This window comes from Palaemon carinicauda, chromosome 20 (assembly GCF_036898095.1).
Source record: "Palaemon carinicauda isolate YSFRI2023 chromosome 20, ASM3689809v2, whole genome shotgun sequence".
Classification (NCBI taxonomy): Eukaryota; Metazoa; Arthropoda; class Malacostraca; order Decapoda; family Palaemonidae; genus Palaemon; species Palaemon carinicauda.
Genome location: NC_090744.1, coordinates 105,322,358 through 105,333,913, shown reverse-complemented (window position 1 = coordinate 105,333,913; position 11,556 = coordinate 105,322,358). Strand labels below are relative to the sequence as shown.

General features: G+C 41.7%; 1 protein-coding gene and 1 long non-coding RNA gene across 2 annotated transcripts; both read right to left on the bottom strand.

Annotated features, from left to right (window-relative positions):
* Positions 1-3,623: 3,623 nt before the first annotated feature.
* LOC137659574 (uncharacterized) lies at positions 3,624-4,662 on the bottom strand. The gene is made up of 2 exons (XR_011047585.1): positions 4,150-4,662; positions 3,624-3,801 (listed from the first exon to the last, which is right to left on the bottom strand). It is a non-coding gene; the product is annotated as an uncharacterized lncRNA (long non-coding RNA).
* Positions 4,663-4,714: 52 nt separating this feature from the next.
* LOC137660029 (uncharacterized) lies at positions 4,715-11,328 on the bottom strand. The gene is made up of 2 exons (XM_068394758.1): positions 11,093-11,328; positions 4,715-10,744 (listed from the first exon to the last, which is right to left on the bottom strand). The coding sequence occupies exon 2, from the start codon at positions 10,349-10,351 to the stop codon at positions 4,715-4,717; it is 5,637 nt and encodes a 1,878-aa protein (XP_068250859.1). The 5' UTR covers positions 10,352-10,744; positions 11,093-11,328.
* Between the last annotated feature and the right edge of the window lie 228 nt (positions 11,329-11,556).

The following is an 11,556-nucleotide window of genomic DNA, read 5'->3' as shown; positions in this document are numbered from 1 at the left end:
GGAGACACTCCAATAGCGTATGACTCCCTCAAATCATACCTTCTGCAGCAGTACTCGCCGTCGCCAGCCGCCCGTATAGCAAAGATTTTTCAGCTCTCGCAACAACCGTTGGGGGACCAAAGGGCTTCGCTTGCCCTCAGGGAAATGACCAGTATCGCTCGCCTTCAACCTGCCGCAGACGGCTCTCCTCGCGAGGTGAACCTACTTCGTGCCCTTTGGATACGCCGTTTACCCGAACCTGTGCGCGCTGCCATACCCGATGTCGATAGTTTACCCATAAAGGACTTGATGACCAAAGCCGACGCCCTTATGGACAGCCACTTCAAGACCTCCATCAACGCCTCCACCCCTGACGACGAGGATGCCTATTCAACGTCAACCGAAGCTGACATGAATGCCGTAGGACATACACGCCTACCCCGTGACGTGCCGAAGCGGCGACAAAGCCGCCCACCACCCACCCATCGCTCGCGCCCCAACGAACGACTTCTACAGCCACTTACTACCTCCCATCCGCCGCAGTTTTGCTACTACCACTTCAGATTCGGGGCAACCGCGAAGAACTGTGCCAATGATTGTCAGTGGCCAAAAAACGTGTAAGTAGGCCATCGCTTGTGGCGGTGGCCTCCCATGTTTCTAATCTTTTCTTTTTACAGGATGCAGGAACGGGCGTGTGATTTTTGGTAGACACGGGTGCTTGTCGTTCTCTTTTGCCAAGGAAACTCTTCAAGGCACATCGTAGTCTGTCTACATCTCCCGACGTCCGCTCGGTATCTACCAACGGATCTGCGATACCCACCTACGGTTACGAGAGCCTCACATTATCGTTCGGAAACGGTAAATTCAATTGGAAGTTTCTCGTTGCTGACATCACAATGCCAATCCTCGGTGCGGATTTCCTCTCTCATTTCCACCTTCTGGTCGATGTCGCTCACCGACGATTGGTCAACGCAGACTCGTACTTGTCGACACCTCTTCAACCCGCCCCCTCTAACCTCGCTCTCCACATCAGCGCACCCACGGATGCCTACGCCCACCTCCTCACGTCGTACCCGGAAGTTTTCCGTCCAGAACTTCGCCAAACGCCCACGGTGCCTGCCAAGCACGGTATTTATCACCATATCAAGACGACGGAACCCCAGTCTTCGCAAAATTCAGACGTCTGGCACCGGAACGATTGGCAGCCGCCAAACAGACGTTTGCCGAAATGGAGAAAATGGGCCTTTGCCAAAAGGCCTCCAGCCCATGGTCGTCACCCTTACACATCGTTCTGAAGAAAGACGGCTCCCTCCGTCCGTGCGGGGATTACAGGCGCCTGAACATGCAAACAGAACCGGATCACTACCCCCTCCCAAACATTGCCGATGTAACCTCCTACCTGCACAAAGCGAAGGTTTTCTCTACGCTCGACCTCCTGAAGGGGTATTAACAGGTGCCTATGAACCCAGAAGACATCCCCAAGACCGCCATCACCACTCCGTTTGGCACATACACCTTCAATTACTCTTGTTTTGGCCTTCGTAATGCTGGGGCAACGTTTCAACGTCTCATGGATGGCATCTTAGGGGACCTCCCTTTCTGTGTATGTTATGTGGACGACATACTTGTGTTCTCCTCCTCAAAAGAGGAACACCTCCGTCACCTGCGCATCGTGCTCGACCGCCTGCAACAAAACGGCCTTGTAGTCCGGTACGTCAAGTGTACCTTTGGCGCCAACGAAGTGTCGTTCTTAGGGCACCGTATCACTCCTGAAGGAGTCCATCCCCTCCCTGAGAAGGTAGCAGCCGTTCAGAATTTCCCCACGCCCTCGACCGTCAAAGCTCTGCAGGAATTCTTGGGCATGATCAACTATTATCACCGTTTTCTGCCAGCCATTGCCGCCACACTTGCTCCCCTCTACGCCTCCCTCAAGGGCAAGCCAAAGGACTTGAAGTGGGGTCTCCTTCAAGAAGCAGACTTCTGCAATGCAAAGAAGGCCCTATCAACTGCTGCGGCTCTCACTTTTCCTATCCCACACGCCCCTCTCCTTCTCTCCACCGATGCCAGCGACGTCGCTATTGGTGCAGTACTCGAGCAGGTGGTCAAAGGCTCGCCCCGCCCATTGGCCTTCTTCAGCAGAAAACTGTCCAAGGCAGAATCGGGTTATTCTACCTTCGATCGAGAATTGCTGGCGGTGCACTTGGCTGTCCGTCACTTTCGCCATTTCTTAGAAGGTACGCCCTTCGTCATTCGCACAGACCACATGCCTCTGGTGCACGCCTTCACTCGACAGTCTGACGCCTGGTCCGCCCGTCAACACCGACATCTCTCCGCCGTGGCTGAATACAATTGCACCCTCCAATACGTCCCTGGGAAAATGAATCCCGTTGCCGATGCCCTGTCAAGAAACACGTTGGCTGCCGTTCAACTGGGATTGGATTACAACACCCTGGCTGAAGCCCAACGACAGGATCCAGAGTATCAAGCTTGTAGGACATCCTGCACGTCCCTCCGTTGGGAGGATTTTCCCCTCGAAGAATCCAACACCACCACCCTCTGTGACGTCAGTACTGGTAGACCGCGACCTTGGATTCCTGCTCCCATGCGCCGACAGGTGTTTGATTTCATCCACGGCCTTTCACATCCCTCGTGCCGTTCTACTGCACAGCTGCTGAAGGCAAAGTTCATTTGGCACGGCATTTCTAAGGATGCTAAGGATTGGGTCCGTGCCTGTACTTCTTGCCAAACTTCCAAAGTACATCCACACAAGGATTCAGGAGTGGGCACCTTTCCTCAACCTCAGCGTCGTTTCGCACACATTCACGTCGACGTTGTAGGCCCCCTACCCACATCACAAGGACATCGTTACCTGTTTACCGTCATCGACCGCTCCACTCGTTGGCCTGAAGCCATTCCCATGGAAACTACAACGTCCGCCTCATGTACATCTGCCTTACTCTCTGGATGGATTTCAAGATTCGGTATCCCTGAGCATATTACTTCTGACAGGGGAACCACTTTCACCTCTCAATTGTGGACGTCATTAGCGAATCTCCTGGGCATCACCCTACATCAGACAACGGCCTACAACCCCGCTGCCAATGGAATGGTTGAACGTTTTCATCGCACCCTCAAAGCAGCTTTGATGTCCCGCTGCAAGGATTGCAACTGGTTTACTCAGCTTCCCTGGGTCCTCCTTGGACTAAGGACCACTCCTAAAGACGCCCTCGACGTCTCGGCAGCCGAAATGGTGTATGGCGACCCGTTGGTCGTCCCTGCCGAGTTTTTTTCCTTCTACAACCTCCTCCGACGATCTCCAGCGCATACGTCACGTCGTGGGAAAATTTACTCCGTGCCGCCAGACTTACAAGCCCCCAGCGAAGCATCACATACCAACGGACTTGCACTTTGCAATGCACGTCTTCCCGCGCAACGACACCAGCAAGCCATCATTAACGCCCCCTTACACGGGCCCTTTCCTTGTGATCCGACGCAGTCCGAAAGCATTCCTCCTAAACATTCGGGGCAAAGAAGACTGGGTCTCCATTGATCGTCTAAAACCTGCTTATCTTCTGCCAGATGACCCGCCTACAGGAGACACCAAAAACACTGGTAAAAACTATAGGCACCAAGGAAACACATAAAATAATTAATTTGTATATTAACAATATACTAACAAATAGAGAACTTCCCTTAAGTAAACATAAGCAACTTAAATAAACTATTAGAGGCTCTCAATAACTGCCCGAGGTCCTGAAGTAATTACAGCTAGATGCGAAGTAGTGGGTATAACACAATGTCTCCATTCAGTTCGGTAATCACCTGTAAATTTCGATAGGTCATCAATTAAAATTACCAAGCAGAACTAAAGGTTATGAAAATGGCCTATCATTCCTGGCTTACCAGTCAATTACACATTTAATCAATTTGACATAAAATGGCTATTGACTAACCTAGAACAATCGAATAATGTTGACTGGATACTCCCTAAAGGATAAACAATTGCTAACGTTAACCTGGATATATGCCAAGACACAAGACACTTAAATTTGGCTCATAGATGATTACATATATATTAGAGACATGCAAGGCCTTACTTAAGAAATAGCTTTCCTAAGCTGGAATTTACAAAGGGCTTGACTTGAGACCCACTCTCTAGTTGACCCTTACCTGTAATTAATTCCAGAGCGGCAAATGGCAATATTAAGAGGTTATGTTCTGGCTCTTGATCAAGCCTCTTGACACGACGAGGACGAGCGTTGTAGAACTTCATCAAATCACGGCACTTTGTTCAACATGGTAGGTCACTCCCAAGGATCAATCTACACCACGATCATGGCTGGTACATAGGGCTTTTAAAAGTAGGAGAAAATCTTATCCATCAAAGTCCTAGTGATAAAAGCACAAGGTTAAAATCTCCTACGAGAGTGTGGCTTCCGAGTCGGAGACAATTCGTTGCCAGACTGCTTCGGTTAACTAAGTCAGTACCGAAGTAAACATTTTTTCCCGATAACAACGGGTAACAGGTAAAAGGGTCTATTTAAAAGTGGGTCAAGGGTAATTACATAAGGGAAAAGTAATTAATATAAATTAACCAATTTACATATCTTATGTCTTAACATATGAAAGACGTTAATAATATACTAAAATTAAATTTCTTTTAGTCCACCACCAGCGATGCAACTTTTTTAGTACAAAAAATTGCATCTAAAAATATAAACAATGCACTAACATTTCACTCTGTTAAAATCTCCCTGGTCTTCTGCTCACTAACTATAGCAGCCTTTCTTTTGACATGGGGAGGCTGTGATAAAAGTTTAACTGAATCATTAGTCGACGAAAGTTCCGAATCATCTAATCTTTCAAGAAAAGGAACTAGCGTTGTAATGTGTCTTTTAACGACTTCCCTAGTAGAACCCTTTTGTATCGATGCTCCTGTAACTCCACCGATACTGTTATATTGCAATTCTTTCACCAAACCCATAGGATAATTGTTAGGTTTTGTGTGCACCTCTTTCAGTAGGACAATATCCCCAATTTTAATACCCCTCTGTGTAATAGGTCGGTATCTATCCTTTTTATCAACAGCTTGGTCAATTAGTGTACCCAAAAACTCGTTATGATATTTTGATAACAGATTATTTCTGACTTTCCTTAATTTCATATACTCATCTTTAACCTGTTGGGGATTTACACAAGGTTGCCAGTCAGGATCCTCATCTGGTATACCCTGTAATTCTGGAAGGAGGTTCATGGAAGTCAGTTCATAGCCCTTAACTAACTGTTCAGGTGTAATTGGTTCAGGTATAAAGTCTAAATCTTCATCTCTAAGGGATTCCTTAAAGGCTATAGGTCTCCTATTAACAAGGTGAACAGTGTGGCAAACAATAAATTCAAAGTCATCATAAGATAAAACAAGATTTTTTATACTTCCAAACAACAATCTTTTAACCTGTTTGACACAAACTTCAACAAGAGATCCAAGCTTACTGCATCCTTTAAAATATTGCTGAAACTGTATAGGGCGAATATTGTTTTCTTCAAAATATAACTGACTAGCATGATCACTTAAAAAGTTCTGCATCACATTAGCCCCAGCTACAAGCTGTGTCCCCATATCACTGACGCATAATTCAGGGATTCCATAATCAAAACAATGCAGCTGGAAAGATCGCAAGAATTCTTTTACACCAAGATCCTTGCAAATTTTAAGATTCACTGCCCTACTCCAAGTACATGTAATGCATAATAACCACACTTTTTGAGTTTCATTATTCTTCCTAACATGGAAAGGACCCATATGATCAATGAAAACATTAGCAAATGGCTTGGATGGTAAATTAGACCTGAATTCCCTATATGAATTCTGACTAAGTTTGAAAGTTCTATTACAAAAACGCCTACAATGCACACATTGTTTTAATGCTTTTTTGATGGTCGAAAAATGCCTAGGGATATGAAATTGTCGTCGTATTTCAGCTAGAACTGAATAACATCCTGCATGAAACAGATTGAAATGAACATCTAAAATAATTAGCTTCGTCAAAGCACTGTCTCTCGGCAGTAAAATAGGAAAACCATTATTGCTAAACCATTTCTTAAATTTGCTTTTAACCCTAAGAATACCATTTTCATCCATGAATATATTAAGCTGAGTAATGAGGTTAGGAATGGCCTTCAGATTAAAACTATTCTTATTTTGAAAGTAAGCAAAGATCTCTGGAAACCACTTCCTTTGCTCTGTTATAACAACTCTCTTACTAGCTTCTGCAAAGAGATTAGTGTTGGTATCAGATGAGGTTTGAGAACATATACCTGCCTTTGACTTCCAGTTTCTTATTCCTACTAGTATTCTTCGATAAATCAGAATCAACTTACGAAAGCTGGAATAATTGCAGGGATCAATAACATATTCAGGAAAACCTGTTAAGGAAGAAAAAGTAGTTTGAGAAAGTTCTGCCCCTAAAGGTGCATTCAACTTTGAGAGGTACCCAGAGTCTGTGACAGTCATGGGATTTGGAATAATAAAAGTCATGTCATGTTCCACACCAGGGAGGTCATCCAACTTCTTGCCTGGACCGACGAGAAAATTAGTTTTATACAACTGCTTATGTGAGAGGCATCTAGTAACACAGTCGGCCGGATTCTCTTTCCCTGAAATGAAACAGAATCTTATTGGAAATCGTTGACACAATTTTTGAATATTACCAATTCTATTCATTACGAAAGTTGAACACCTTTGCATTTTATCCAGTTTCTGGGAGGAAGAATTAAGCCAGTGTAGGGCACAAAGAGAATCAGCATAGAGAACCATTTCTACTATGTTAACAGGTTTCAGGCAAGAAGGTCCAGAGATATCTCTTTGCAGTTCCACGAGAGTTTCGACACCCAAAACAATGGCATTTAACTCTAATGAAGGAATTGACTTATTCTTCAGCTGAGTGTTAATCATACGGTTCTTAGCTTGAACAAAACTCACCTTACCAGATTCAACGTGCTGCAAAAAAATTACTGAACCATATAAGTCGTGACTAGCATCAGTATAAGCCATAAGCTTATAAGTACCATTCCTTGGTCCGACATATCTACCTATCTTAATGGGAGGAGAAGCATTAGCTTGTTTACATATATTTCCCCATTCACGTTGAAGCTCTAATGGCAACAATGCATCCCAACCAAGGTTTTTATTGCACTGAAGCCTGTGCATAAACAAACGGCTTCTGTTTAAAATAGGCATGTTAAAGCCATATATGTCAAATTGAGAAGCAATTGTTCCTAAAACAGCACGTTTAGTGGTGGCCTTGCCATCAAGGCAAATAGGCTTTGTAAATATTTCATCTCTTACTCTGTCCCATGCAAGACCAAACAACTTTGTAGTTTCAGGGGTCTGAGTTTTCATGTCTTCATCTATCTTAATTTGTAAGGAATTATCATTAGTGATAATCTGCTGAACCTCGAATTTGTACGGAGCAAAAATGCGAGGCAGCTCATTATAAGCCCATTCTAAAGACTCTCCAGTTTCCATGGTAATTGCACCATTATCCATATACAGCAAGGTATACATTAAATGTTTTAATTCTGACAAATCTTTATCCTTTTCTTCCTTAAAAGCTAAAATATAATATAAGGAAAGCATTAACAAAAACGGGCTACAACGCAACCCAAAACTCAGCCTCACATTGCGATAAGCAACAACAGAAAAGTCCCCAGCTTTAACATTTTTATACCAAAGAAACAGCAATTTTGACTGATCAGATTCACTTAATGAAAGCATATTGAATGCTTTTTTCAAGTCATAGGTAAGCAATTTCTGACCGAACCTTAAATGAAGAAAAGCTGAGGATAGCTTTTGGTTCAATGTGGGACCTGGATGCATACACTGGTTGAGAGAGAGGCTTAGTTTCTTATTTTTCTCATTCTCTCTCAAATTGGATAAAAAGACTACACGACACTTAGTCGTCTCCCTCTCAGGCTTAAAAATTCCCATGTGAGGAAGAAAAGCATAATCTGGGTGCAGGGCTTTATATTGTTCAAGATCATGAATGGGTTTTATTATACCAGCTGCTATTTGATCCTTAATAGTCTGATCCATTAAATGTAAATAACCCACATTATTTTTAAGCTTCCTAAAATTAGACTTCAAAATTACCTCTGCTAAATGTTCATTTTTCGATAGCAAGTGTGATACCTCACCATTCCAAAGTAAGGGAACTCGAATCCTACCATCTACTTCTCTAGATATATTATTAAAAGTATAATCAACTAACTGCTTATTCAGTTCTACAGTCTCTTCCTCATAAATAGTTTGGTCATAATTAATGAATTTAGGGCATTCAAGCTCCAATATTTCATTTGTTGCCTTTTGTAGTTTACACTCCATAAGCTTTCCCTTGTCATTCAAAACCGAAAAATTACTACTAACTTTCAAAGTATCATAGTGAAGGTCATGAACCTCATCCTCCAAAGTAGGTATGATAGAATCTGCAACAAATAAAGAGTGAGTGTGGACATTTACAAAAGACTCCACACTAGGTGGACTAGGAATACTAGCACTAACAGACATCGAATGACATGGCAAAAAATCTATATTATCGATCAATCTTTGAACATTGCCTACCAACATAACGCCCATTGGGGAATCTACATATACTGACAGAGTACCCTTTCCAAACAGGACGTCTTTACTTGGAATACAATAAGCAGCATCAGAACCAAGCAGAAATTCAATATCCTTTACTTCCCGGATATTTGAATGAAGACCCCCATCAGCAAATGAAAACCCTTTATCTAAAAAACCCTTCACTGCCGTGCCGAGCATCGGCAAATTCAACTTAATCTTTATTTCAGGAATAACCATGGCTGGAATCTTATAACGACCATTTCCTAGTGTAATAGGCACCTGAACTACCTTGCTCCGATAAGTTTTAACACCATTGAAACCATGAATTGTAAGATTAACATTATTTCTGATAGTTTCAAAGTCATAAGTATCAGCTAATTTCTGTGAAACAAAAGTACTTTGAGACCCACTGTCTTTTATACCCCTATACAAGCGCTCTTGTCCAACAATGCCAAAAGTGAAAGTAGGAAGAACAGAGTCACTAACGAAATTTGAGAACACTGTAACCCCATTATTTGTTTCTGTGCTTGCTATAGCTTCTTCACTTTTCTTACAATCAGATGAATTATCTTTGTTACACAGAAAAGAAAAATGCCAGCCAAAACATTTAAAACACTTTTGTTTAAACCTAAAATTACATTTAGCAGTGGGATGCGAAAAACTAGCACATTTCAAACAGCCTTTAAAATACTTCAATTTATCTACTTTAGACTGAGGAGTAGGAAATTTTGTACATTTATATAGTAAATGATTGAAATCCTTACCATGAACCTTAGAACATAACGAACAACTAGGTAGGACTTTATTCTTAGGAGAATGCACTTTAACTGCCAAACTAGCAAAACTATCAGCATTTTCAGCACTACCATTGCATGATAAGGAATGCTTTGAAGGCGTAACATTTGACACTTTTCTCGAGTTTTCATACCTCTCGCAAGCTACAAAAAAGTTATCCAAAATTTCCGTAATTGAAGGAGAAGTCTTATTAGTAATTTGCACTAACTCTTTTCTAAATTCATCATTCAAACCTAGCCAAGCAAAATAAGTCAAAAAATCATCAGAGGACATTTGCAAAACCTTAGTAGACTCACATAAATTCCTTAACCTAGATACATAATTAAATGGGTCATCACCTGGATTTAGTTTCAACTCTGTTAGTTTCTTAACGGTGGAAGACTTCCTAACTTCTTCCGAAGCAAAAGCTTTAATCAAGAGCGATTTAGCATCTTGGTAACTCTGTTTATCTGCTTCAAGAGAATTCAACAAAACCTTAGCCCGACCTTCAACTTGCTGTTTAAGCAAAAGTAACAAATCCCTATCGGGATATTTATAAACACCAGTAGTTGCCTCAAATTCTACAAAAAACTGTAAGAGATCCTCATTTTCCTTGCTACTAAATTTTGGGAGGGGCGCTGTTGGCTGCTTTAATAAACTAAGAGCTGTGTCCGTGACACTACGGGAAGGAGAAACTTCAAGTAAAGGCAAACATCTCTCTATCTTCTCTAAATAATCAATACAACCCAAACATTCCTCTTCTAATTCGAGTTCTGTAACTGCGCTATCCTCAAACTTTAAATTTTGAATTTTAGAATCCAAGTCTAACAAACCCTTCTGGTAACTTAACAGGAGACACTTTTCCGATATTTTCCGGGATGCAGTAAAATTTGCATAGGACCCCAATTTATTAAAGGCATCAGTTACTTTCTTACGAATAACCTTTCTCTGAGTAATAAGCAATTTTAAATTTGACATTATATCTTACTTGACAAAAAATCACCAACAACAAAGATCGTTAATAGAAAACCCGTGGGAGTGAGCTACAGCTAAACTAGTACAACCTAATTTTGAGAGCCTCTTAATTAATTACCTAACATGCAACTATCCTGTCACGGTCGCCATGAACTAAATTTTATCAAGGAGACACCAAAAACACTGGTAAAAACTATAGGCACCAAGGAAACACATAAAATAATTAATTTGTATATTAACAATATACTAACAAATAGAGAACTTCCCTTAAGTAAACATAAGCAACTTAAATAAACTATTAGAGGCTCTCAATAACTGCCCGAGGTCCTGAAGTAATTACAGCTAGATGCGAAGTAGTGGGTATAACACAATGTCTCCATTCAGTTCGGTAATCACCTGTAAATTTCGATAGGTCATCAATTAAAATTACCAAGCAGAACTAAAGGTTATGAAAATGGCCTATCATTCCTGGCTTACCAGTCAATTACACATTTAATCAATTTGACATAAAATGGCTATTGACTAACCTAGAACAATCGAATAATGTTGACTGGATACTCCCTAAAGGATAAACAATTGCTAACGTTAACCTGGATATATGCCAAGACACAAGACACTTAAATTTGGCTCATAGATGATTACATATATATTAAAGACATGCAAGGCCTTACTTAAGAAATAGCTTTCCTAAGCTGGAATTTACAAAGGGCTTGACTTGAGACCCACTCTCTAGTTGACCCTTACCTGTAATTAATTCCAGAGCGGCAAATGGCAATATTAAGAGGTTATGTTCTGGCTCTTGATCAAGCCTCTTGACACGACGAGGACGAGCGTTGTAGAACTTCATCAAATCACGGCACTTTGTTCAACATGGTAGGTCACTCCCAAGGATCAATCTACACCACGATCATGGCTGGTACATAGGGCTTTTAAAAGTAGGAGAAAATCTTATCCATCAAAGCCCTAGTGATAAAAGCACAAGGTTAAAATCTCCTACGAGAGTGTGGCTTCCGAGTCGGAGACAATTCGTTGCCAGACTGCTTCGGTTAACTAAGTCAGTACCGAAGTAAACATTTTTTCCCGATAACAACGGGTAACAGGTAAAAGGGTCTATTTAAAAGTGGGTCAAGGGTAATTACATAAGGGAAAAGTAATTAATATAAATTAACCAATTTACATATCTTATGTCTTAACATATGAAAGACGTT